At 49.1% G+C, this 27589-nt stretch overlaps 3 protein-coding genes across 3 annotated transcripts in view; 2 read left to right on the plus strand and 1 right to left on the minus strand.

Moving 5' to 3' along the window:
- GOLPH3L (golgi phosphoprotein 3 like) overlaps positions 1 to 5294 on the plus strand; it is a 31226-nt gene extending 25932 nt beyond the window's left edge. The window contains exon 7 of the mRNA XM_070951062.1: positions 4542 to 5294. The gene's annotated coding sequence lies outside the window, so the exon portion shown is untranslated. The remainder of the gene's footprint in view (positions 1 to 4541) is intronic.
- Positions 1 to 21059, minus strand: part of LOC139322367 (hepatocyte nuclear factor 6-like) — a 33905-nt gene extending 12846 nt beyond the window's left edge. Inside the window, exons 1-2 of the mRNA XM_070951466.1 lie at positions 20953 to 21059; positions 17806 to 17944 (exon numbers count right to left, since the gene is read on the minus strand). Coding sequence (XP_070807567.1) covers positions 17806 to 17944; positions 20953 to 21059 — 246 coding nt within the window. The remainder of the gene's footprint in view (positions 1 to 17805; positions 17945 to 20952) is intronic.
- A 545-nt stretch (positions 21060 to 21604) lies between these two features.
- On the plus strand, positions 21605 to 27589 carry ENSA (endosulfine alpha). The gene is made up of 3 exons (XM_070951027.1): positions 21605 to 21788; positions 24058 to 24186; positions 24917 to 27589. The coding sequence occupies exons 1-3, from the start codon at positions 21729 to 21731 to the stop codon at positions 25085 to 25087; spliced, it is 360 nt and encodes a 119-aa protein (XP_070807128.1). The 5' UTR covers positions 21605 to 21728; the 3' UTR covers positions 25088 to 27589.

Here is a 27589-nt window from a genome sequence, read left to right on the forward strand (position 1 = left end):
ATTTATTTATTTCCGGGCCATTCACCTGCGTCCCGGCCTGGGTTTTGTTTGTACGTAAATGGGAGCTTGAGTGGAAAATATATTTAAATTTTGTCCGTGTGGAAAGTTTGCCTTGTTTGGTTTGGATGAAGAAGATGATGTGTGGGAATGAGGCGTTGCGAGACCAAGAATTCAAGTTTTCCCAAACAGGAAAGATCAAAGGCCGGTGAGCGAAATTGGGGGAAAAAAAAAAAGGAAAAAATTGACATCTTGTTATTTCAATTTCTACTTAAAATCACTACTGTGTAATTTCATCATGATGATGTTTGCAAGGGATAAAAAAAGACCTTTTTCTGAGGACTTCTTTGCTATGACACTCCACAAATCCTTGCAAATAACAAGGATATATATTGCCCATCAGTGTTGCCACAACTTTATTGGACTTAGAAAATTTCCCATAAGAAGTGGGACACCTACAACAAGCAAGCTCTTTCCTTCCCATAACCCAAATCCTAATTTTCCTGGCCAAATAATCATCTTGGCCACCAATGCTATTTGGGGACTTCCTTCTTGGTGAATTGTTAAACTTCTAGATCCCCCCCCAAAGACCCTCAAGGGTTGAGTAAGAAATGGACAAATGACCCCCATTTTCTCTGTTGATAATCAATCCCGTATGGATAATTTAAGATCTGATGAGCAGAAGTCCAGATCTTCCTTCCAATTTTGGCCAGCAAGAGATCCGGCAAGAAGGGGATTTCAAATCTGGAAATTTTTTTTATTTTTTGCAAAAGAAATCCTTCTCTCCAACTGCTGGAGGATTTGGGCAGGATTGAGGCCTCCATGAAAATCAACAGAGGTCCAAGGCAGGGCTTCTAAGATGCCCTCTAATATCTTTTAATTTTTGGACACAGTTCAAGAGGCTGGATATTCACAATTAGAGAAGAGCAGCCTCCCTACAACTCCTTCTGGCCTGCAGCTGCCCATGCTCACACAGGTGAGTACAGGTGAGCCCCCTCAGAGGTCTTTTTCTGCTTTGTTCATTGCACAAAGATGGAAAATGGGGCACCAGCACGGAAGGAAAGGACAGCTAGACACTTTTTGTGAAACAAGGAAAGGAACAAGAAGTTGCTGAGGACCCCAATTGTTGAAAACAAAACCATCAGGAGAGCCTAACCACTTCAGGTTGCAGTCTTCAGAGTTACACAAAACACCGCAGTCGGAACGAATTCCCCACCTCTTTTGCAAAGCTGCGGCTGTCTATGAATTTCAAACCTTTTTATCAAGTCAATGAACAATCACAGCTTTTGTCAGCTTTCCTCTTAATGCCCCCCTCTTTAAGAACATACACACATGCACACCAGCCAAACAATGGGAAGTTGGCGACTTTCTGGTTACACAAAGCTCTTGGTTAAACAAATACTCTGCTCCAGTTTTGAGCAAAGATGGTCTCCAAAAATGTTTGTGCATAAACACCTCTTAAGAGGAGATGGTTGCAATGTTATTGGTGGGCAGTCAATCTCTTGTTTTTGATTTCATGAGGATGTTTTGTTAAATTCCAAATTAATGCTTTCCAAATTATTTATGTATTTTGAGGTGGCTTAGACGTGAAAAAAAAAATGTCCTTTTTTGTGGCCCAATGAGGCAAGCATCACCTTCTGAGACATGGTTACTATCTCTGCTTTGAAAAAGAGCAAGGATTTGAGAAGGTTGTTTAAATTCTTGCTCATTTTACGTATTTTTAGTATTTATCTACTGCCTTCTTAAGGTGGCTCCCGCCGCAGGAATGGAGTGAGTTCATGGCAAGCTAGCAGCAGAAAAATACAGAAAACCACAGAAACATAATAGCTAAATCAAAGTGGAAAAACAAGCACAAACTCTTTAAATATTCATCATGTGAATTTCTGAGCCATTAAATCCTAAAAGCAGACTTTGCTTTTGGACGAGGTGGGCCAAATAAAAATAATCCACAGATACCTTCTCAATTAAACTCAAATGCATTATCAAGAGAGAAATGAGGGTTCGGAGGGGGGGGCATTTGGAATCACTCCAGGATGTGGTAGCGTCAGCATTTTTTGATAGTTAAAACTGAGGACTAGCTGCTTGAAAAGCAACACTCTGTCTAAACATGGCTATTTTTGTAACCAGCTTCCTCTTTGCAATTTTATATTTATATATAAAAGCTTGTGACAAAGAGGTATTAAATGTTAAGAGTACTCAGCTTTGAGACTCATTTAGGCCCAAATCACTATGACGCTGTAAACTCTACCTTAAAATATTGGCCAACATTCAAAGCTTTATGTTCAAGGTTTTTTTTTTATTATTATTATTAATGTACCACCACCTCACTGCCCACTTAATTACTGTTAGGTCTGCTTACCACGATGCTATTTGTTGTGTCAAAAGACTGCATATTTTTTTTTTAAATGAATTTATTTCCTTCTAAGGATTCCATAGACGGTGTATTTGTGTGTATGTACATATAGGGGATAACCTGACATTAAAAAAAAGAAAAGAAAGAGCATTTTATATACCGTAAATAACCCAAATATTTGAGCCTGATTCAGAGAAACGTTATACCCCCTTCTTGTTCCTCCATTGCCTTCTGCATCTTTTAATTAATTTGTAAGCATCTTGGCACAAGAATGGTAGAAACTGAAGAATTCTGGCCAGAGAGAACCAAAATCTAATTCCAATTCTTGCAATATTCATTAAATATATACTACCCTCTGCGTGCAAGGAAACTGCTGAGGCTTCCACAGCAATCTGAATGACCAGAAGTGGAGATTCCTTTTGTAATAATAATAATAATAATAATAATAATAATAATAATAATAATAATGATAATTAGATGGAGGATCAATCTGAAATGGGAATGAAGTTGGAGGTAGAAAGTCCATTCCATTCTAAATTAACTCAGAATTTAGAAAGGACGTTCAGGAGCGAGCAATCATTAAACACAAGTTGGCTTTTCTTTTGGAGATCTTTTGACCACGAATGGCTCACAACAGCCTCCTCCGTGCCAATTAATCAATATTTCGCAGAAATCTGCTGGAAATTCAAGAAGAGGGAGAGGAAAAAAAAAAAGAGAGACTTCAAATCCTTTTCAAGTGCAGTGAAAAAAAAATCGGTTTTTTTCTCCCTTTTTCCGAAGGCGCTGTCCGGTTGTTTAGGTGCTGAAATGGCTCCGTTTGGTCCCCCTCTTAAAATATGTAGAATTTTAATAGAAAATAAATAATAGAAGCCATCTTTTTCTCTGCTAGAGATCTGTAATTGTCAGAACCTGAAATAAAATGCTGCCAGTTGTGGCACATTTAAAACAAAGAACCACATATTAGAGAATATTTTCGCACTTCCCTCCTAGGCAAACAGACTGACTTTTCTGCTGGAAATGGAAGAAAATATCGTAGTTCTCTAGGATTAAACGTCATTAAGATAAACCTTGCTTTCCCCCCCAAAATATTCTCCATTTGTTATCTTCAACCCAAGTAGGGACTGTATGTATTTTTTAAATATACTGCATTCTTCCAGACTCAAATAAGATTCGGTTCTTCTATCACTGATCACTTGCAGGAAATTCACGCAGAAAAAATACATACACACAAAGCCCTCTCTTATTTCCACTCTTCGTAAACTGCGTCTCCGAAGATAGAAGACATTTTTATAAAAAAAGGTTTTAAAAAACCCATCTAAAAATATTCAGGAGTTTTTGAAGACCTAGATTTTTTTTTTAAAATGTTTTTGGCCAAGGATGCCAAGAATCTCTGCTTATGGTGAAAATCTGTCTGCGTTTTAACTAGCAACTCTAATGATTCCCCCTTGTTTATTTTTCCGTGGCTGCAAACTTTGCACACAACGCTGTTAAAACAACTTGTGAATAATGTTGTTGTACTCCCTTATTCTGGTTTAACAATTATGGGAGAGGCTGTGATTTGGAACTTTGTAATGCCTTCAATTTTTCCCCATAAGTCTCTCAATACACTTGTCACATCAGCGGGCTGTTTTATCTGCATACACACTCACAAACACACACACACACACACATTCTCTCCCCCCCCCTTTGGAAGGAGTTTAAAACACCATTTGGTTGATTAATTGTCTTTTATTGATCAATTTTCTATTTGGCAGAAACTGTGGACCTTTGGCTGCATAGATTTCAATATGTTTCCTAACCTTAAAAGGCAAAAAAAAAAAAAAAATACTTTTGATTTTTTTAAACACACAGAGACTGGATTTGTTTCTATTCTAGAAAGCGGGCTAAGAAATATGGATTTTTTTCCTCCACGCCCATCTTTCATAGTGAGGAAATAAAGACACCTTTAATGCAATACTGGAGGATGGGCTCTTTTTAACAACATGGAAATTACATTATATAAATTTAATCTTTTTCCTCTTTAGGGAAGAAAAGTGAAGGGACCCGCTAATGAAACACCAGGCAACCTTCAAACTTACCTTATTTCATTTCTGCGGGTCCATTGCGGGTGGGGTGGGGGAAAAATATGATTTATGATTTATTAAAATTATTAAGATGGGGTAGTCATCTCTCTTTTTTCCCCCCTTCTCAGGGATGGAAGATGAAAACGAACTTGTAAAGAAAAAGCGATTAAACGTCTCGATTCCTGCAAGGTTTTCTTCATTTTAAGGTTAGGCGGCACCTGGCAAAATTATTTTTTTATGGTTGTTAATATTATTTTCCTGGTTGGGAGTCTTGCTATGTCTCCCCTCACTCGCTGCCCCCCCTCAAAAAAAAGCCCCTTCAGGACAACCTCAAACATTTCCAAAGTATCCAAAGAAAAGGCTTTAAAATTTAAGGGCTCCCACCCACCCAAACACGCCTAGTTGTAACTCCAGGGAGTTTGTTTTGCAACATTCTTATGAAGTTGTGCAAATGGTATCTCGCCCCACCCTCCAATGCCCCATTGCTCAGGGGGAGCCCTGGCAGACCTCTTTGTGAAAAGGTGACTTGATTTGCAAAAAAATAATAATAAAAGTGAGATATAAATACATAGAATAAATGCGGGAAGGGGAAAGGAATGTTCTCTGGGGCTTACTCCGAAGTAGACCCCCCACCCCCCCCGATTGTCCCGGGTTGCTGGTTCTGCGCGGGTGGGGTGATTTAGGGGCAATGACAAGGCGTGGAAAAAGGCCAGGAGGATGTTAAATCTGCCTCGCTGAATCTCTTGCCTGTATGTATTTTATTTTATCCTATTTATGCCGCCGTCTCTCTTACGGAAGGGAGCCTAAGCGGCGTACAAAGGTTTTGCCTCTGGGTGTAAATTCTGAATTTTTCTTTGGGGCGGGGGAAACGCGGGACTCTTGTTGGCACCCAAAGGCTCCTTCCACACCCCGGAAAGAAATAAAGAAATAATATGTATTTTGCGTTTTTGAAGGTGTGTGCGTGGGAGGAGGGCGCTGGTAGCATTCCCAGCAGGTCTCCCGTTGGGGAGGGGTCCCGCAGGCGAAAAGGCGCCTTGCAGGGGAGAGCAGGCGAGACGAGGGGGGGGAGGGGACGGATGGGGGGTCCTGCCGGGGGAGACCTCCGGTTTGGGAGGGGGAGGAGAGACCCCCCCTTCCTTATGGAGCTGAGCTCGGGCAGGCAAAGCTCTCTGCTCCTCTGAATTCTTTGCTCGCTCCCATTCCCGTATTTTGCCCCCCTCGCCGCCGTCGAAAGACTTGGGCCTAGTTTGGATTGTGGGGGAGGGCAGGGCGGGATTCGGGGAGCCCCCCGAGAGGGAGAAGGGGCGCCCCTTGTGGCTCAAGCCCCAGAGTGGGGGACTTCGAGGGCAGAAGGGCAACCTGGAGCGGGGCAGGCTGGAGTCTGGACATTTGGCCACCCGGGATGCGGGGGGGAGGAGGAGTGGGCGTGGGGAGGGGGGGCAGCGGGAGGGCCTGTTTGGAAAAACCCCATTTTTCACACACACCCCTGCGGGAAAGGCGAGAGTGGTTACATCTGGCTGGGCTGCGCCTGGCAGGCAGGAAGCCAACAGGTGGGCAGCTTCCCCTCGCTGCTAGGGTGAAGAAGGGAGCCGAGGAACGGAATGCCTGCGGGAAGGGTGGGTGGGTGGGTGGGTGGGCGGGCTCCGGGATTATCTCCCGGCCGTGGGGGAGAGGCTTGAACCCTGGAGCGGTTCGTGCGCTTCGGAAAAAGCCACCTGCCTTGCAGGAAGTGGGGAAGGGAAGGGAAGGGGACTCGGGCGGGGGAGGAAGAGGACGGGAGTGGGGAGGGGGGGGGGTGAGGAGCGTGGGAATTGATTTGGGCAGCGTCTCTAGGAGGAGGAGGAGGAGGAGGAAGAGGAGGAGGAGGAGGAAGAAGAAGAGGAAGAAGAAGAGGAGGAGGAGGAGAGGAGGAGGAGGAAGAAGAAGAGGAAGAAGAAGAGGAGGAGGAGGAGAGGAGGAGGAGGAAGAAGAAGAGGAAGAAGAAGAGGAGGAGGAGGAGGAGAGGAGGAGGAGGAAGAAGAGAAGGGGGAAGAAGAGGAGGAAGAGGAGAGGAAGAGGAGGAGGGGGGCAACCGGGCAAAAAGGCGCAAGAGAGCCGGCGAGGAAGGGGCTGTGCCACCCTGGCCGGAGTGTTCCGCGCGGAAAGTGGCGCGCCCTCCCAGCCCGTTTTGGGATGTTCCCTCCTTCCTTCCCTGCAGCTGCCCCCAGGGCCGAGCGCCCCCCTCCCTCCCTCCCTCCCTCCCTCCCCCCGAGGGTCTCCCCCGCCGAGGAAACCCCCCGCGCGCTTCCACGGACAAGAAAAAGCCGCCTTCACAGTCCCGGCTGCCCTTGCAACCCTCTCCGCCCCCCCCCCCCCGGCATTCCGCTGGGAAAGAGGTTGGAAGCCGAAGGCCCTTCCGCCCCCCCCCCCCCAATCACAGGCTCTGCCCCGAGGGGGACGCCAGAGGAAGGGGGACCCAGGCTGAGCTGAGCAGCCCCATCTGGGAGCCGATTTCGGGGGTGCAGGAATCAAAGCCCCCCCCCCCCGAATATTTGCATCTAGATTCCCGGGGGGAGGAGAGGAATTTCGCTATTTAGCCCCCGGGGGGGGAAATCTTCTGTAAACTGCTCCCCCCCCAGGCATTTGTCTTTCCCTTTTCCCCTTTCACTAGAATAATCTGATCTTTCTTTTTTTCTCTTTCTTTCTTCCCTCACCCTTTCCTTCTCTCTCTCTCACTGCCCCTTTCTTCCTTCCTTCCCTCCCTTCCTTTCCTCCCTCCCTCCCTCCTTTTCCTTCCATCCTTCCCTTCCTCCCTCCCTCCCTTCTTCCTTCCCTCTCTTACTTTTCTTCCTCCCTCTCCTTTTCCTTCCTTCCCTTCCTCCCTCCTTCCCTCCTTTTCCTTCCATCCTTCCCTTCCTCCCTCCCTCCTTTCCTCTCTTCCTTTTCTTCCTCTCCTTTTCCTTCCTTCCTTCCTTCCTTCCTTCCTTCCTTCCTTCCTTCCTTCCTTCCTTCCTTCCTTCCTTCCTCTCTCTCGCTCAAAGAGGGAGGGGGGGCAACTTGTATGGCACATTGCTGGCACCCTGCCTTCATTGCAACCCCAATTTGGGGCCCGATGCTGCCTTCTCCAAAGTTGTCCCTTCCTTTTCCTGAATTCCACCCCCCCCACCCCCCTGCCTCCCCGCGGGTCCATTGCATTAGGAAAACGGAAAGCAAAATCACGGGCAGGCGGGGACGCGCAGGAGGGATTTTTTCACGAGCCCCCCCTCCTCCGCCCCTTTAACCTTTGGAGGACTCTAAGGGGGGGGGTTATAAAATGCACGCTGCACACCCCCCGCGCATACACAGCCGCCGCCGCAACCCGGGTGGGCGAAGGGGAGAGAGGGAGAAATTTTTTAAACTTGATTAAGGTTATTTAAAGCATTCCCAGGAGGCTGCCCCCAATGAAGTTTACTTTACAGATAAAGGGAAGCGGAAGAGGGCGAAATTGAATTAAATTCCTGTATTTGCCACTGCTTGACAGGTGGAAAAGGGGGGGGGGGCTGGGAGAGTGGGAAGAAAAGAAGTGAGAAAAAGGGAAACTCTGATGATTATTTGAATGCTTTTGCATTTAAATATACCTGGATGAATAATTTGTACCTTTGCATCTGTAGTCTTTATTTTTTTTTGCTGCCTGCAGCCCCCCAAAAAACATTTTTTTTTTGTTCTCCAGTTTTGGCTGCAATTGAGATATTTGGACTCAATCTTAGGGATTATTTTTTTTCCTTCTTTTTTTTCCCCCCTTCTTATTTCCAGCCTCCCCCAAGCACCCCGAGATTTCTGTGGTTCCAAGACCTTTTAGTGAAGCCATAAATTTTGTGGACTTGTCATTCTGGACCTGTAAAAAAAATCCCATCTTTTTTTTTATTATTATTATTATTATTATTATTTTTCTTTCTATCTCAGCTGACATTGCAAGCTGGGGTTTATTATTTATGGTAGCGAGAGGCGTGTGTTTGTGGGTAGGTGTATACATGTGTGTGTTTGTGTGTGAGACCAGGCCTTATAAAACCCAAAGCCAGGTTGAATTTATTCTACTGCATTTGGTTTTTTTAAAAAAAAACAACAACAACGCATGCACACAAATATCTGGCAGACTCCATGCGCTCAATTTCTTTTATTTTATTTGTAAAGATCAGGGCTCAGAGGGGGAAACTAAATTATAATCTTAAACCCAGAGCTGGAGAATGAATTTATAAAATTTACTTCAGAGTAAGTATGTATAATGCATGAACAGGCAGCGATCAAAACATGGGAGTATTATTAGGAATAATTTTTCTAATTGTTGCGCGGAAAGGAGGAGTCAGATGGGCCTTTTAAAAATGCAACTTGCTTTAAATTTTTTTTAAAAAAATACTTTGATTAACCGGCAAGCAAGCCTTTCCATCTCCCTTCAAACCCCCCCCCCATAGCTTCTGTTTTCCTTTATTGATCCGTCTTTCTCTTTATTGATCGCTATATAAAAAGAACCCTCATCCTTGTCCACAAGAATCCATATTGGAGAGATTTCTAAACACTCCTTTCCTTTCACCATCATGCTGAAAACACCCCTGCATCCCCCCCACCCCTTTGATTGGGCTCAGAAACATGGATATTACTGTGTGTGCAAGAAACAGACTCTATTTATTTAACAAACCGCAGGAGAAACAATATATTAGCACTTGAGGTTTTTTTGAAAACAAAATAAATCAGTCTGGGTGCATTATTCTGTTATTTTAATTCTCCTTAGACCAGGAGTTAAAATCTTCCTAAGGTGGCTGTTATCTCTATTAAGGAACAAAGCATGAAAGAAATCTGACAGATGCCAAATATTGAAACACACATCCAAAGCAAGCTAATAAAATCACACAAGATTCCAGAATTCTCTATCCCCATGCAACACAGTCTGATTTTCCCACTTGAAAACACCAAATTCAAATGTGGGGTATCAAGAACTAAGAAACTGCAAATGTTTCAGAAAAGGCCCCTTTCCTGCAATCTCCCACCTTCAATCATAACCTGCTTTTTATCAAAACAAATATCAAAGATTGTCACCCTTCCTGATCCCCTCTGAGCCACGGCCACGAACGCTAAAAATATGACCCTGATCCCCGTTTTGAGGAAAAAAGATTGAGGATGAAGAAGAAAGTTTAAAACAGATTGGGTGCCTAGAAAGAAATTACCTTTATTCCGATACTAAAATGAATATTTTTTTTTTTTGGTTCGTGTTTTGTTCCAGGGCCCAAGGTTCCATGCTCCTAAGAAAAATTCTGGGGGAAAAAAAAGAGGGATTTTAATCTCTTTGGAGGTTATGTTTTCTCTGCCGTTTGGAAAAAATCAAAGTGGTAATTTTAAATACTGATTGGTCGCTAAATGATACTTTTAATGTTAGGAAGCTGGCTCTTCTTTTTGGAAGTCCGCTTGACGGAGAAGCTTCTGCAAAGGTTTATTATTCGTTGCGGGGAATGAGGAGACCTCTCTTTCTGCCTTTCGAAACAGATTAAGTTGGCCCCCACTATATCGACGGCTGGATGCAGAATGCAGCAATTATTCTCTAATTTTAGATTCGAGCTGCCTGAGAGGCAGGAGGCAGAAAGAAAATCTCCCCAAATCAAAATCAGTTCTCAAATCAGTCAGGGTTTCTTCTCACCCCCCCCCCCACACACACCAATTAACCTTCAATCTGAAGGGATTGAAACCGCCAGGAAATTAAGGAAATTGAGTGTAAAATATACCTCGTGTCCGGCCTGTCTTTGGTTAGGGAAGAGACTACCCAAGACGCCCGCATGGCTGTCGAAATAAAACATCAAAGGAAATCAATGAGATGCATTTCCCATATTTTATGAGCCCTGGATGGAGGTTTGGAGACTTCATTGTCTGAAGGCCTCTCAACCCTTCCTGAGCTTGGAAAGCCAGAGAGGTTAAAGCTGCCGAATTAAGCCGGGCGTGAATCCCAGCTCAGAATTTCCAAAGGTACCGTTAAGAGTTAAGAATTGCGTTTTTGAGTCAGGGTGGACATACCTAAATCCATTTTCAGGGCCTGCAGCACCCGTGGCTGGTGGAAAACGGGCATTTCTGCTGGCATTCTTGATCTTGTCTTGACCTCTGGATCGGAAACTTTGTGGGGTTCACGCATTCCGGCCTCAAGGATGGAGGTGTTTTCCAGGCCAATTCCCTGCCTGAGAATCTCCTTTTATGGATACCTCATTTGCTAAAAGTTGGTTAAGTTGAAACGAAATTCGGTGAGGAAAGGATGATGAGAAGAGCGATGCAGAGGCTGAAATCCTGTTTTTCCCCACCGCCATTTCCTCCCGGTGCCCCCTCAGTCCTGTCCCCACGCAAGGCCTTTGAAGACCAACAAGCCATCCTTTACTCCGGAGGATGAAGAACGAAAAAGCTCACTTCAAGAGACCTTCGCTCTCCCTGGCTGCACGTTTTCAGAGGAACAGAGTTGGGAGGGACCTTGGAGGTCATCTAGTCCAACCCCCTGCTCAAGCAGGAGACCCTACACCATTTCTGACCAATGGCCGTCCAGTCTCTTCTTGAAAGAAATTTCTCCGTGGCTTCTTTCATCCACCCTCTTCCCATCATCCCCAGCTGGCATAGACGGGCATGGAAGTCTTCGACCCTGAAGCCGTTTTCTTACTAGATGCTGCCTACATAGGTAGTCCTCGACTCAGCGACCACGATGTCTGTGGCTAAGCCAGGCGGTTGCTAAGTGAATCACCGCCGCTGTGCGGTCCTTAAACAGCTCGCCTCTTTCAGTTTGCTTCTCAGAGCTGGGAAGATGAAGCTGCAATTGTCAGAGACAGATGCTGTTTGCCTAGTGCCTGAATTTTAATCACGAGGCCGCGACGGTCATAAGTGTGAGGACCCCTGTCACTTATTCCAGGGCCTTCCAACAGCCGCTAAATAAACAGTTATAAGTTCAGGACCACCTCTGTACAGAACTTCCCTAGAGTTACGTTTAAAGCGACACATGCATACACGCAAATAGTGAAATAAAGTGGTTAATTCCTCCTAATTTTTCTCCAGGTTAGCTTAAGGGGGGGGACCCAGAGGGGGCTGCTCCATGTGCTCCATGCAGTCCTCCAGCCCCCCCCCCGGTCTAGTCCATGTGGGCCTCGTAGCTGGCCTATTAATGGGAAGCTTCCTAATTAATAGATTCAGTCAAGAGAGTCGGGGTCTCGGCCCCCCCGTCTCTTCCTCTCCGGCCCTGGGAAATCGTCTGCGTTTCCCTCCCTTCGCCTGGTGATCGGCTAATGAAAACAAATCCCCCTGATCAGTTCATTTGACAATGCAATTTAATTATTCCCTAAACCAGATATGAGCATTTCCAGAGTGGAAACTTAGATTCATCGCGCCTCTCCTTCTCTCTCCCTCTCTCTCTTTTTCCCTTTTCTGCTCCTGAAATTCAGTGACGGAGAGCACGGTTCAATTTCAATGCCCTTCTCCTGGAGGGACACATTTGCAGAGCCCACCGGAGGAGTGGTGGTCCCGTTCAGCCTGGGGGTCTCCAGAAGCCTCGCTCTGATGCTGACACGCAAACGGGCCTCTTCCTTTATTTTGCTTTTCGCTGAGGTATTTTTTCCCTACATTCATATTGGTTGTCGTACGGTTGACATAGGACAATCAGTGGAACAGCTCGCCTCCAGAAATGGTGGGCCCTACTCTTTTCCTTTTCCTATTCCTATTCCTATTCCTATTCCTATTCCTATTCCTATTCCTATTCCTATTCCTATTCCTATTCCTATTCCTATTCCTATTCCTATTCCTATTCCTATTCCTAGTTTCAGTTTAAGAACTGAGTGCATTTTGGTCTCAGGAGAGTCTGGAATTTGTGATGAGCATGCACCAAGTTCTCTTGTATTTGCCCTCCTGCTTAAAAGAAGCTCTCGCCCCCCCCAAAAATGGGGTTAACCCCCCTAAAAGGCCTTATCCTCCCTCAGGACACCCCAAGCTCACTCTATTGGGGTCCCTCCATCCTTCTTAGGGAGGAAAGTTATCTAGTCATCCTGCCCCTCTCCCAACAGATCATCCCCCAGCTTCCTTTGCCAGTCATCCACTCCAAATTTATCTCCCTTCCCAGGACTACTCAAGGGGTTGCGTGACCCCCCCCACCTATTTCACCCTCTGCTTTTGAATAGCCTTCGAAGCCTGCCCCTGCCTCTCCGGGGGTGGGGGTGGGTGGGCTCCCGTTTCCCACCCCAGAAGAGGGCAAAGGAAATGGGAAAGGAAAGCAGGTGGGAGGGGGATTAATTAATTAACTGTAACAACATCGCCAAAAAGGCATTAAGAGTTGTAAACCTAATTTTGCGTAGCTTCGTCTCCGGTAATATCACACTACTAACCAGAGCATACAAAACCTTTGCTAGACCAATTCTTGAATACAGCTCATCTGTCTGGAGTCCGCACTGCATATCGGACGTTAATACAATTGAACGTGTCTAGAAATATTTCACAAGAAGAGTCCTCCACTCCTCTACTCGTAACAAAATACCTTACGCCACCAGACTTGAAATCTTGGGGCTTAGACAACTTAGAACTACACAGCTTTCGGTCTAATCTAAGCGTAGCTCATAAAATCATCTGCTACAACGTCCTACCTATCAATGACTACTTCAGCTTCAACCACAACAATACACCAGCACACAATAGATACAAACTTAAGGTAAACTGCTCCAAACTCAATTGCAGAAAATACGACTTCAGCAACAGAGTGGTCAACGCCTGGAATGCACTACCTGACTCTGTGGTTACTTCCCCAAACCCCCCAAAACTTTAACCTTAGACTGTCTACTGTTGACCTCACCCCATTCCTAAGAGGTCTTCCATCTCTGTCCTAATGTTTCCTTTAATTGTATTCATTTTATATATTCAATTCATGCTTATACTATATATATTATCTAATACGTACTCGACAAATAAATAAATAAATATTTTAAAAAAAAATTGCAATCGGGGTAGCCATGCCCGGTTCCATCTGTGCCAGCTGCAACATCCTAACAGCTGGGCTGTTTTTTGCAAGCATTGTCAGCCCTCCTCATCCTCTCCTTTTCCTTTCCTCAACTTCTGGATCCCTCGGCCAGATGTTAGCCCGATATTGCCTCTTCTGACCCTTCTCGTTCTGCAGACTTTCCCGGGCTGTTCCCGGACCCCCCCACTTTCCACGCACCCACCACTGCCTGGCCTCTCTCTTCTCCCCCAAAATCCCCGTTGGAGTGACCTCTCTTTCTCCCGCGTGCTGCCCAACCAGCTGGCCTGCGATGCTGCGGTAGCCAAGGCAACCACATCTGACCCCGGCCGGCTCCGAGGACCGGCCCTATCGATTGCAAAGATAATAAATGGACAGCAGAAGCCACGGGCCCATTTCCATATCAGTCGTGTGTGTGTGTGGGGGGGGGGGACTGGCTTTCGGGTTCTCTCGGTTGGGCTCCCGTGGAGGTGGGGAGGTTTTGCTGCAGAGGAGCACCAGAGGCCATCCAGACGGGCCAGCCGCCGGGGTCTCTCTCTGAGCCACAATGGCCTTGCGGAGTGGGCCTGTGGTCGCAGGTGTTTTGAAGACGGCGGCCTTTGAGCTGGAGCGTTTGTGGGCCAGGTGGAGACCGAGATTTGAGCCATAGGAGTGAAATGTAGTTTCTCCTCCTTTAAAATCCTCTCTTGGGCGTTCGAACCTGGAGCCTCTGCAGACTCTTTCTGGTGTCTTTCTATCCACTCTGGGGTCTGTTTTTGCTAGGTTTTCTCCTCGTTGACATTTCTTTCCTCCCCCCTCACTCTCAAAGCCGCCTTGAGATCTTTTGTCATCCAGCGAAACACTCAAGGGGCTAGTCCCTGTTGCCACAGCTCTACTCCACAAGGCCGGCCGCGTAGAGAATCTGCATGGCAGCCCAGCATGGAGGATTTGCTGAGCTTTGGCCTGGCGGAAAATGTGATTTTGCCACTCCTGGGATTTGTATGTGGGGTTTATTCCACATGTGGGTTTAATAGTCCAAGCGATCGTAGTTTATTCGTGGCCGTGGCTTATCCTGCTGGTGGGAAATGTTTCTTTTCGGGCAGGCTGGGTCTGCTCTTCGGGATTTATTTGGAGTTTGAAGAGGGGAAGGAGGAGAAGGCGAGTTTGTCCGAGGCTGTGGAGCTGGTCTTCCGTGGCGCATTTCTTGGGTATCTTTTTTAAAAATGCAGCCCCTTGAAGTCTGATCGATGCTTTTGCAGGAGTGATCTATGCGCCTCTCTCCGTCAGCTCTCCATCTTCCTCCTCTCTGGCGGCCGGGAAGATGGGGAGGGGGACGATGACACACGCAGGTCAGCCCATTCCTGCAAACCCCCCCCCCCCCAAACCGTCTTTCGCCCTCCATTTTCCAAGGGGTCAGATCTCAGCCCCTCATCCCAGAAGCTGGCTTTGCAAAGAGGGTCTCCTTGGCCATTTCTCCTCCTGGTTTCTGGGGGTGGGGGGTTGTTTTCCCACGGCTGCCTCTCCCCCCCCCCCCGATTTTTTTATTTTTTAAAATATTTGCACGACTGTTTCCTTCGGCTGGTTCGAAGTGACTAGGATGGGCCAGCGGTGGTGGCTGTTTGGGGTTTCCTGATCTTTGGGGAAGCCCGATGGTGAATTGGTGTGTGGCAAGCAAGGCAGGAGGAATAGTATAGAATAACAAGAGTCGGAAGGGACCTTGTGGGTCATCTAGTCCACCCCCCTATACCATTTCTGAGAGATGGCTGTCCAGTCTCTTCTTGAAAGCTTCCAGGGCGATGGGAACAGCTGGAAGAAGGTTCTTGGGGTGGGGGAGTGGGGAGAGAAAACAAAGAGGAAACGGAGAAGAAAACTCCACGTTTTTTAATTCTTAACCTCCTCCAGGTTTTTCCATCATTCCAAGAGTTACCAGGGGCTGAAGATTTGCAGGGGGCAAATAGTTCTTTTCCCGATAATGCCGGAGTCCAGTTTCTGTGGTCAAGGAAACTGGGCCTTCAAAAAAATCAGGATATTTTGTTTCTGCAAAAAAAAGAAGCCTCCCCAGCAGGCGAGGAGGGAATTCTGTGCCTTTAAGGCGCCCGGATCGATCCGCAGAGTGACCTCCAGGGCTGCCCAAGAGGTTAAAGATCAGCGGTTCCCATCCAGGCCTCAGGGACTGGCCGAGGGGCTAATTACAATCCGGCCAGAAAAGGGTCAGAGAGGCAGGGCAGCGCATCTGTGCCCAAGGAGGTTGGGGGAGCCCTGGCTGCACCCCTTTTCTTCCCTCCACAAAAAAACACAGAATCCTCCCTTCTGCCGTTAGATTTTTGCTCACGGGGCCAAAGGCAATTTACAGGTAGTCCTCGACTTAAAACGATCGCAAGCGAGCCCAAAATTTATGTCCTTAAGCGAGACGTTTGCTAAATGAGTTTTGCTCCCTTTTACGACCTTCCTTGCCACGGGGGTTAAGTGAATCACTGCAGTTGATCAGTTAGTCCCAAGGCGGTTGAAGCGAATCCGGCTTTCCCCCGACCCCCGCCCTTGACTTTGCACGTCAGAAGGTCGCCCAAGGGGATCACGCGGCACACAGCTACCGTCATAAGTATGAACCAGCTGCCGGGCGTCTGAATTTTGACCCCATGAATGCTGCAAGGGTCGTAAGAGTGAAAAACAGACCTAAATCCCCTTTTTTCAGTGCCGCTGTAACTACGGGTAAGGTTCTGCTGGGCAGGCTCTTCTGCCCTCTTTTCCTTGGCATATCCACTTTCCTAGGGACTAGGAACTTGAAAACCTCTCCCGGCACTCAACGGCTGCTGCCGACTTTGGCTGCAAAATGGAGCAAGTTAATAATAATAATTATTATTATTATTTAAAAATGTGCCCTGACTTCCCTGCCCTTTGGGTTGTTCCTGCGATGACCCCTCCGTAACCGATGCCCCGCCAGGAGGACTGGGGGGGGGGAAGGACGGGGGGGGGACGGAGTAGGGAGGGGGAAGTGGAGAAGAGAGCCGCACTAAAAGAGAAGAAGAAGGCCACAGAATACTCATCCGGAATAAACAGAGTCTGCTATTGATTTAGGCCTATGGTTAGAGAGGAGGAATTGCAGCAGGACGCTGCGCGGACAGCCGACTTCGGCTGCGCTGATCAATAGCCCAATACATCAGGCGTAACCATGGAAACCTCGGCTTGCAGATGATGGGGTGTTGGCAGCGGAGGTGTGTGGGGGGCGGTGGGGGGGGGGTAGGAAGAAGGCGGAGGGCTTGGAGACGAAGAGGCCTCTGATCTGTGGAGAAGCCCCCTTCGCTCCTGCTTTTGAGCCCCCCCTCTCTTCCCACTGCTTAAAAATAAATAAAAAAATAAAAAATAAAATAAAATAAAATCCTGGGATTTCTCTCCCTCCCCCCCCCCCCCTTGATTGCAAGTAGAAGATAAAGAAGAACAAGCAAGTTTTTAGGTATTTAAGGTTTGCATCGGGGAAAACTTCGGCGGCGCCCTAAGATGCATCTTTTCCGGGTTTCACAACAGCACGCTTTGCGACCGGCGTTCTGCGAGTCGGGAAGGCTTGCAATGCCCTTTGGGCCGGTTGCTATTGGAGAAGATGAGCAGATGGCAATCAATCAACCGATCGGTGCCTATGGAGAGTTTAAGGGAGATGGGTTGAGCCGGGGCCCCGGTCCAGATATTTGGGACTACAACTCCCAGCATCCTCTCTTGCAACCTGGTGGGGGAGTGGGAGGGGCCCCTGAGTGGCCCCTTCAGACAAAAGGGGCCTAAGAAGGATTTCTATCTCTTACCCCAGGGGTCTCCAACCTTGGCAACGTTAAACCTGACGGACTTTAACTCCCAGAATTCCCCAGCCAGCTTAGCTGCAAAAACAGGGAAATTTCCTTTTTGGCTATGGATTAAACACAACTAAATTTTTTTCTTAATTCATTTGCAAAACCGGCAGCTTCTGGCCCGGATGCTGACAGTGCCCAATGCCTCACCGCGGGCAACGCCCAGAAGTGGGAAGGGTTTCTAAAGAGGCCACAACTCGCAACCACAGACACACAAACACACCAGCTCCAGATTGTCTGTACTGGTTGTGCCCTGGATGCTAAGTTGTTTAAAATCTTGCAGGCAGCATCTCTCGCCCTCTGCGTAGGTTAACCACCGGCCCTCGGATGTCTGCAAGGCGGGGACCCCTTTATTTTTATTAAAATATTACTTTTTGAACTCTTTGTTTTATTATTTTTATGGGCGAGATGTGTGTGCTGCTGCCCATCTCGTCTGCTTTTGGAGCCGAGTTGGATCCGTAAACCTGCCAGATTGGACCAGAGAAAGCATAGGAAGCGTTCTGCCTTGCACCAGGAAGGGCGCCCTCTCCTGGCCGTGCCCAGGATGGCCTGGACTACTGATGATGGCCCAGCCGCTGCCAAGGGAAAGGAGCATGGGTCCCCCAGACTCACCTCTGAAGGAGCCTCTGCGATGCCAGTCCTGGAGGGGGCACCTCGGTGGCGGAGAGTCCGGCTAAAGCGTGACGCCGCCAGGCTGTGTCGGTCTTCCCCGGCGCTGATACGAGGCCAGCTGCCTGTCCCTTGGATGCCACTGGTTGCAAAAAAAAAAACAGCCCCTCAAACCCACAATCGAACGTGGCACAGGCTCCTACGCGTTACACACTCACTTTGTCCTCCCGGCAAATTAAAAAAAAACGGCTCCAAAAATGTGGCACAGCCGCGCGAGCGAGCGCATCCCAGGGAGCAGAGAAACATATTGCCGCGTGGCTATTGATTTTCCTCTCCCCCCTTCTCTTCTCCTCCCCCCCCCAGCCCTTTCCAGCAGATCAATGCAGCCCCAATCAATAAGCCGGGCGGGAGATTCGCCCATGTGGCACGCACTGCAACATGGAGTCCTTTCTCTCTCTCTCTCTCTCTCGCACACGCAAACACACCTTTGCGGGGAGAAAGCAGGAGGGTCCGATGTGCACAAGGATGCCGGTCGGATTTTGGCTTTTAAACTTTTATGTTAGCCCAACGAATGCTGCCAAATCTCCTCAGATGGGAGTTGGTGGGCAGGTGGGAAGTTGAGGGGCCTTTCCTTCAAGAAGGGACTTCTAATGCCCTCAACAACAGCCCTGCTAGGTAGGCTGGGGCAGAGAGAAAAATAGCTGGTCACTCAGGCCTTTTTCCTCGCGTCTCCTTAATTTAATCAGAATTTAACACCAGCTTGTTTAATATGAGGGGAGAAGGGTCAATCAGCCTAACGGTAAAAGCTTTGGCACCCATCTTGTCCTCATCTTCATTTTCTCTTCCTTTCAAACCTTGATTCCTGGCTTGTTATCAGCAAACTTCAAGATGGATGCCGCCAGGAAAGTGCAAAAAGAGGAGAGACTGGAAATGGCTTCATAAAACCTTTCAAGGGATTCCCCAACGTTTCCTTGCTTGAGATCATCAAGATCACTGAAGATCGGGGTGGGTGGGGGGAATCCCAAGCCAGAATCAGTTGGTCCCTGAGCCTCATAGTTTTGGAGAGCCAAAGGCGGGAGGGTCAGAAGAGAGAAAGAGGGGGCTTCAGTCCTCTTCTCCTTCCTTCCTTCCTTGCAGTCCTATTGATTTTTCAAAGCCATTTCGAGTAAATCTACCCACCGACTCGGCCCCAAGCAGCTTAAACGGCTTGACAGTTTTTATTCGGCCCCTCAATCTATTTTAAAACGTGTCGGTCTCCGGCCTCTTGTGGGGAGGGAAAGAAACGGGGACGGACAGAGCTGTGGGCAGCCGCAGATGGGAGGTTTCGGTCCCAGAAATATTTCGAAAGTCATTTCTTGAGGGGTGGGGGGGAAACGCACATCCAGCTACCAAATGGGCCTTTTTTTCTCCATATAAGACCCTGTCTTATATTTTGTTGGCCTTATTTTTGGGGAGGTCTTATTATTTTGGGGCGCGTGGGGCAAGATGGGGCTCCTCTTGCCATCTTACCTGATTTCCAGCTCTGTGTTTAAATATTTTCGGGGAGGGCTTATTTTTGAGGCGAGACTTATTCTAGCACTAAATTAAATTATTGGGGTATTTTAATTTGTCTGGGCCAAAAAGTTTAATTTGATTTTATCGGGTTTTTAAATTTTGTGTATTTATGTATTTTATTGTTGGCTGTTCACCGCCCTGAGTCCTTCGGGAGTAGGGCGGTATACAAATCAAATAAAAGATAAAAGAAAGATAAAGCACACACACTCAAAAGCCCGATTGGGCTTATTATCAGGGGATGTCTTATTTTCGGGAAAACAGGGTATATGTGTATATATATATATATATATGTATAGATCCTGGCCAGGGAGGTTTCACTGAAGTGCGGAGACAAGTTTTAAACCATGCCATTTTTGTTCTTTTGTTGGCAGAGATGTATTTCCAGCTAAAACCCCAAACCTTTGGGCACTGGGGTGATGGGGGTGAAATTTACCTTTGGAGGTATAAAACCACCAGGATAATCTTATTGCTTCTGGCCCCTGAAGTCAGCAAGCCCCCCAATGCAAGATTAGCCCCCCCCGGATCGTCCAGTAAGAAAGGGGTGACAACTAAGGAAAGACACTAACCCCCCCCAATAAATAAACGGGGGATCTTGCATTCAGTTTGGCCTTCCCAGCGGGGAGGGAGGGTGGATCGAGCCCGGCTGCCCCCCAGACCAGAACTTGGAAGCCCCCAGCCCGCCGCTATTTTCCTCTTCCCGGTTGCCATAGCGGCCACGCAATTCCGGCGGTATTGATGTTCCCCATTGATCTGTGCGGTGGTGCGGTGTCTGGACATGAGGCTCAGCCATTGTGCCGGAGAAGCTGACAGACACCGATCAATGCGCCCTGCCATTTTCCAGCCCTGGCCCACCCTTTCGGGGAGGCGGCGCATGGCTGATCCCCGCCGGGTATGGGGGAAATGGGGGCAGGGGGGGAGAAGGCCGAGAGGGGCTCCTCTCTTAAAGCAGCAGCTATGCATTCGCCTCCCCCCTGGCCTTCCTCCCCCCCACAACGGCATCCTGAACCTGGCCCAGGTCTTGGAGAAGGGAGGGAGGCGGCCAGCCCTGGCACGTTGGCCAGGTGGAAGAGCAGGAGGCGTGGCTATGCAGATGAAGGGGTGGGGCCACGCAGGGGGCTTACCACTTTCCCTGTCCCTGTCCCTAGGCCAACCGAAGTCACGCCATGTCCCATCAGCCACAGCCACAGGGAGAGCACAGGTCTGGCTCGTGAACTGGCGGGATCAATCGGTTTGTGACCAGAGGGAAAATAAGTGAGATGGTTTTTTGATCCTGGATGCTTGCAAATGATGCCGGAAGTGATGGGGGGTGGTGGTGGTCTGGGGCACACGCAAAAGCCAAAGGCAGTTTCTGGTTGCCCCCTGGGGACTTTGGGACTGAAATGCCATTGTTGTGGCCTCGGCCGTCCCTCTTGCCTTGGAGCCTTTGCAACCCCCAGAAGAGACCGGGGTGGGTCAGCAGGGGGCTGGACTAGAAGACCTCCAAGGTCCCTTCCGGCTCTTTCATTCATTCATTCTGTTCTAACTGGGCCAGTTGGGGCAGCTGGGAAGGGGCGGCCAAGGCTGAGCCCTCCGGAGCCCCGTGCATCCCTCCTGCACCTGCCGGCCTTATCCGGGCTCCGCGCAGCGCCCCCGGCCAGCATCTCCGCCGCTTTTCCTGCGCCTGGACCAGTCTGGAAGCGGCCGGGCGCCCTCTGGTGGCCCATCCCGGGACTGCAGCCGAAGTTTGGGGCTTCGGCAGCGCTTTTGGGCGGGTGGTCGCGGGGGGGGGAGACGACGACCCTCGTGGGGACCGGGGCGAAGAGGGGGGCTCGGGGGGGGCTTCTTGTTAAAATTTGCATCTGCTGGGGGGGGGAAAGGAGGAGGGAAGCCCTCTGCACGTGCTTTGGGGATTGCAGAGGCAATCTGTTCATGCTCAGGGGGATGCATTTTGGAGCAAGTGGGTGGAGCGCTCTGTCCATGCTCAGGGGCACCGCGCCGGGGCCAATGGGGGATTTTTTGATTGACTCCGGCTCAATAAGGCTCTTCGCCCCGCCTTCTGCAATTCCTATTGGCTAAGGGCGGTGCCCGTCTAATTCGAATCTTTTTGCCGCCTTTCCCCGCCTGTCAATCACTACATTGGAAACCGAGGGCCCGATTGGTCGGCCGAGATAACGCCCGCCTCCCGGAGCTCGCCCGGTGATTCGCTGCGGGGCTCACGGCTCCTCCCTGTGGGCGGGGAATAATGAAGCGAGGGGGCGGAGGAGGCGGCGGCCATTTTGGCTCTCCGCTGACAGGGGCAGGCGAGCGGGAAAGAGGGCGCCGGCCGTGCCTGGCCCCAGCGCTTCTACCCTCGCCTTCCTCGGGCCGCCCGGCTCGGCTCCTCGCGCCTCGCCATGTCGGACACGCGTGGCGGCAGTGACAGCCGTCCCGACGAGACCGGCGTCGAGAAACAGGTGAGGGCGGGGAGGGGCCGAGCAGCGCTGGTGTGGGGGGGGGGGAAGTGTGCAGAACGGGCAGCGCGGATTGGTCTGCCGCTCCGCCACTCGGCACCGAGCTGTCCCCTGATTGGCTGAATCCGAGGAATGCCCCGGGGCTGATTGGTCGGCGTGCTCTCCGGCGTTCGGGCCCGTGGGGGACCATAGAGAGGAGCGAGCGCGGCTACCCGCAGCATGAACTTCCGGTTTGAAACGGCTCCCCCTCTTGCCAGCGCATCTTTATGGTGAATACACTCGCTAGGGAAAGTCACGCGTGGGAAGCCGGCTCTGCGCGTTTGAACGAGGCCCGTTGCGTGTCGAGCGAGCCGAGCCGCCTCTGGAAAGCGGAATGCTGAGTCTGTCGTCTTGCGGAAGGACTACACCCCCCATCCTCTTCCCAGGCAGGGGATGATGGGCCCTGCTGGGTGATTTGATCCCAGCAGAGTTTGGAAGGGACCTTGGAGGTTATCTAGTCCAGCCCCCTGCTCAGGCAGGAGGCCCAAGAGCGTTGCAGACACAAAGGGCTGTCCAGTCTCTTCTTGAAAACCTCCAATGACAACTTCTGGAGGGCAGCCGTTCCACTGGGGTGAATTGTTTAAGCTTCCGTGGCAGGAAGCTGCCGGCTGTAGGTAGCAGGTGGGCACCTGGTGCCAGGGTGGGGTGGGTGGGTTGGGCGAGAGCCTCCCTAGCAGTCACCCTTGCCTGCTTCCCTTTGTGCTCGGCTGAACTCCCTGCCCCAAAGGCCTCCAGTTCAAGCGAAGAGACGTTGCACCTGATGTGGCCCATCAAGCCGCTCCAAATAAAGAGCCAGGGGCTGGCATCCTTGCAAAGCTCAACCTGGCAGGGACGGGCAGGGTTCGGTTTCAAGCAAGAATAACCTACAGGGCATCCGGCTTGGCGGCAGCAAAGATGACAATTTAAGGAGTGAGCATCTGAAAATAATACCAGGATGAGTTCCAGCTATTGTAATGAAAGGAATCTTGAGTTTAATATATCTATATCTATATTAAGCTCAATATATATATATATCAGTTTGCCCATAAGCACCAAACCGAGAACTTCAGCCAGAAGATGACGAATGTGATTTCGTCGAAACGTTGCTACTACCCTTTTAAGGATATGTTTACAATTACATGGAAAGAAACCCGAGATATTAACTACACATATATATGTGTGTATATATATATATATGTATATATATATATGCAAAAAATTAAAATCTCGGGTGTTTTCCCACGTCATGTTAAATAAGTTAGTTAAAATGTTTAAAATTCTGGTTAAAATCCCAGCTTAAAATCTTCCAAAAATCCTTACAGAGCACTCTGCAAGGTCCTTTAAAACCTTAGCAAAAATCCTACCAGTATCTTAAAAGTTTTTCTTTCTAGCAACATTTCGACAGGCTCACAACCCTGTCATCTTCAGGCTCTTGTTTAGTTTAGAAGCTATGGGTGTGTTGCGAGGTCGGAGCTGTCGCTTTTCTATGTTTGCTGCTGCTGACGACAGCTCCAACCTCGCAACACACCCATAAACTAAACTAAACTAAAGAAGAGCCTGAAGATGACAGGGTTGTGAGCCTTCAACATATAGGGGTGTCCTTATGCTGCCCTCTGATACGGGAGTTCCTTTGAGACCAGCCCAACCCAATCCGAATATATTACTCTGCCTTTTGTTTTCTAAGCTATTGTTTTAATGTTGTTTAATAAATTGTTTTTTTATTTGCTGGTCTGTGACCGTCATAAAAGATGGATTGACTGAGATCAGCACAATCTTTTCCAGTGTTATCTTAAGTGAGGCAGGAGTTGGCATGGCTTAAAGAAAAGATAAATTCTTCTAGGGGTGGAGGAAAGTTCAGGAATGTAGGCTTGGCTCTCAGATAAGAGTTTGAAAAGTGTGACAGTCTTTCTCTCCCCCCACCCCCCCATCCAGTTATTTATTCTTCGCCTTCGGTTCCTGTTCATCAGCATTCTAGAAATATCTAGCTGGCCCAGGAAGAGGAAGGTCTGGTGCACCCAGAACATAGAAGAAACAGGGGTGGATTAATGGGTGAAAGTCACGGACGGTTCAAAGCACTGAGGCAGATATTAGGAATTTTGCAAAAGCTTTATTCTTTAGTGTTGTGTTTCGAAGTCCCTTCAAAGAGCTCGGGGATGGCTCTTTTGATACATGAAGCATTTTCTGTCCCTGCAGGGCTTAATGGCTGTTCTTGATGATGATGATGATGATTTTTGGGTGCTGTGCTTTCTTTCAGGATACGCAGGAGAAGGAAACGGGCATCCCTGAGAAAGAAGAGGAGGCCAAATTAAAAGCCAAATATCCCAACATAGGACTTCAGAAGCCGGGGGGTTCTGACTTCTTAATGAAGAGGCTGCAGAAAGGGGTAAGTGAGCCCCCAGAGACCCTCTCCTGGAAAGAAGGAGCGCCGTAGGGAAATCAGGGTGGCAGGAAGCGAAAACTCAGCAGCTGCTATGTCTAATGGCGATAAACCGAAGCCCGGATGGGTGGCAGTTGATAGAGCGGATGGATGGCTGCTGCCTTTGCTTGTGGGGCATCGGGGGGGGGGGGGGAAGCCTGGCTAGAAGCGTGTCTTGCTAAGACCCTTGGTGTCTGCTTGCAGGATTCCCACCCAGTGGGAAAACCTCTGTTTGAAAGGAATCGGCTGGAAACTTCCCTGGAGTTTCTGCTGTTTTCTGGCAAAGTCCTTCCCATATTTTAGCCTGAATGTAACCAGACCAGTTCCCTCCGTGGCCCAAGGTGGGGGGGCAGAGGGGAGAGTGCTAATCAGTGGCTAGGTTGGTTGGACACTTTTTAAGTCTTGTGGACTTTAACTCCCAGAATTCCCCAACCCAAGGAAACAATAGGCCAGCAATTGGAGGCAGGGCCCATTCGGAGGAATTGGTGGCTGCAGCTGTTATTTGGTGGAAGGGGCAGCAGGAAGGGACGAGAGGTCGGCATCTAGACGGGCCTACCTTGTGCAAAGCAACGGTTCCAAATCCTCCCTTTTCAACGGCTTCTATTTCCCTTGGAGGACAGAACAGGGCCTGCCGTTCACCTGCGGCTTCTCTCCACCCTTTGGGACCCCAAATCTCATCCCTGCTTTTCTTCCCCAGCAAAAGTACTTCGACTCTGGAGATTACAACATGGCCAAAGCCAAAATCAAGAACAAGCAGCTGCCAACGGCGGGTACCGACAAGAACCTGGTGACCGGCGACCACATCCCCACCCCCCAGGATCTGCCCCAGAGAAAATCGTCCCTCGTCACCAGCAAGCTGGCAGGGTAACCTGCTCTCCTGATGGAATTTCTCTCTTTCTCTCTCTCTCTCTCCCTCTCTCTCTTTCTCTATTTTTTTTTCCCCATTTGGGGGTTTGGGGAATTGGGTTGCGTTTCCCCCCCACCCCAGTTGTCAGACTGAACTGAACTCTGCTGTACCCTAGAGCTGGGACCCACAGAACCTACACTGTGGCGGATCTCTTTGTAGTAATCAAAGCCAGAAGCCGAGACATGGACTTGTGTGCCGTTCTGGTGTGTGTTTTCTCGCCACTGTGGGCGGGCAGGCTGTGCAGCATGGATTCTCGGGGGGTGGGTGGGGGTGGGGCCCTGAAACTCGCTTTGCTTTAGATCGCCAACGCTCTGTCCTGTCCATTAATCCTTCATCGCCAGCTTGGAGGGGCCAGGAAGGCTGCCAAGAAAAGCCCAAAAGAGGGCAGGTGCAGAGTTAAAGCAGCCGTGTCTTTACACTTCCGGGAAACTGCTCCATACATTTAGGACAACGAGACCCATGTACAACGACAACCACGTACAGTGATCCGAAACGCCCATAAGCCTCCTCATCTCGAGGGAAGAAGGCTTTGCAGGCAGAATCTCAACCACTCTTGTGTTTTTACTTCTAGAAAGCTGGTTGAGGGAGAGTTGGGCTCTTTAAAGGTCTTGGAGAAGCCCTTTTGCAAGGCTTGGAGCTTAGGGGCAAAAAGTTTTCCAAACTTAGGTTTTCCCGGGGAATCTTGTCCGATGCCGACTGTCCAACCTCCCCTGTATCTGCAGAGGCTCTGAACCCCCCCCACCCCCGGCTGATAGGAACCAGGCAGTGAGTCAGAGAAGACGTCCCATACCTCAAGTCGAGGCACCCAGCTGGACTGAAGGGTTTCCCCTTCCCCTCTGCTGTTTGCAGATTGGCGTAAAATCCTCTTAGGCGGGAAAAAGAGTTCTTATGGGATTGTCTTGGGAATGGATCATGCGTTTGTCTGGCGTCGGCCAGGAGCTGGGTGGGCCCTGCTCACGCTTCCCTGCCAACGGCTGAGCCCAGCACTGCGGTATTGGCCAAGGCGGGGCTGGTCTTGTCTCAAGGATGGACGCCTGGCCCACGCCCCTCTCGAAAACTCAGCCCTTGGGAGTCTTAGAGGCAGGGGATGGCCAGTGGATGAGAGGTCAAGGCAGGAAGCGTCTGACGGCCCTGAATTCTGAATTGACGGTGCTGGGGATGACCGGATGTTCGGCCTAGTGAAACGTCCCGCCTTAATTCACGATGGGGCAACCTCTTTTTCCCGTCTTAGAGAGAAGAGTATTCTAAGCAAGGCTGTCCAACTTCAGCCACTTAAAGGCGTGTGGACTTCAACTCCCAGAATTCCCTAGCCAGCTGCAGAATTCTGGGAGTTGAAGTCCACACACATCTTAAAAGTGGCCAAGGTTGGACATCCCTAATTTAAGGATGATTCCAACAGATGATTATTCTAATTCCCTTTGATCAATAGAATAAGTAGAGAAACTTAACAACTTTGAATTGGGAGCTGTCCAGAGTTATTAAGATAGGCGGCTCCAGAAACCGAAGGAACAAATGAATGAATCAATCGATCGATAAAACGTTAAGTAGGATCCTCTTGGCAGCCCAAGGAAAGCAGGGTCCCTCGCTCAAGAGTCCCCCACCCTTTGAAATGCTGGGAGCTCTCTCTCGAGGGGGCTCTCCCAAGAGCCCACCGCCCTTCCCACTCTCTGTCCTCCGTCTGTGTTCTTCGCTTTGCTTCCGAAAGAGAACAAAACCCTGGATTTTGGAATTGAGTGTGTCCCCTCTCTGCAGCAGCACTTGGTGGGTCCCAACATCTTGACACGGGAGGGCGCCCCCCCGACCAGCCCCCACCCCTTTCCTGCTGGGCAGTTCATGGAGCCCCAGGAGACGCGTCCGTGGGTGCATCGGCCCAGCTGCTGCCTGGTGGAATGTCCTCCATCATCCTGGCTTTACTAGATGGCTTAGTACTGGCCAGAAGTAGGGTCTGTTGTTTCCCCCTATTTATCCTGTGGTGCTTCGAGACCCCTGAAGCTGTAGAGCCTCGCCCACCGAGCCTGCCCTCTGTCCCAGCCATACTGTAAATAGACCCGAGTCATATATATATAAATATATATATATATAAATATATATATATATATATAATTTTTTTACATTGTCTTCATCCTTATCTTCTGGTGCTTGCTTTTTTCTAAAAAAAAAAAAAAAATGGAAAAAAACACCCCCCCCCCAAGTATGAACGTTCTCTCTCTCTCTTTCTCTCTCTCCAAACTTCCAAATCACGGGTGCCCCCCACTGCTCCCCTCTTTGTCCTTCCTGCAGACCGGCTGGGTGCTTCAAAGCTGCTTCTAAAAATAAAAAAAATGGGGGGGGGAGGGAATTGTGTTCTCTGGCTTTTGGCGACCAGCAATTCCGGGGGGGTGGGCTGCGACAAAGAAAGGGAAAAGAGCCAGGTGTGAACATTGGAGTGACAAACCTTTTAACAATAAAGTAACCCTTGTTTCA

The sequence above is a fragment of the Pituophis catenifer genome, unplaced genomic scaffold (genome assembly GCF_029215685.1).
Source record: "Pituophis catenifer annectens isolate HBS135680 unplaced genomic scaffold, rPitCat1.0.hap2 SCAF_10, whole genome shotgun sequence".
Classification (NCBI taxonomy): Eukaryota; Metazoa; Chordata; class Lepidosauria; order Squamata; family Colubridae; genus Pituophis; species Pituophis catenifer.

Coding starts and splice junctions, on each gene's coding strand:
- ENSA (XM_070951027.1), top strand. CDS start 21,729: ATGTCGGACACGCGTGGCGGCAGTGACAGCCGTCCCGACGAGACCGGC. Junction 21,789..24,057: donor AGACCGGCGTCGAGAAACAG/GTGAGGGCGGGG, acceptor GCTTTCTTTCAG/GATACGCAGGAGAAGGAAAC. Junction 24,187..24,916: donor TGAAGAGGCTGCAGAAAGGG/GTAAGTGAGCCC, acceptor TTTCTTCCCCAG/CAAAAGTACTTCGACTCTGG.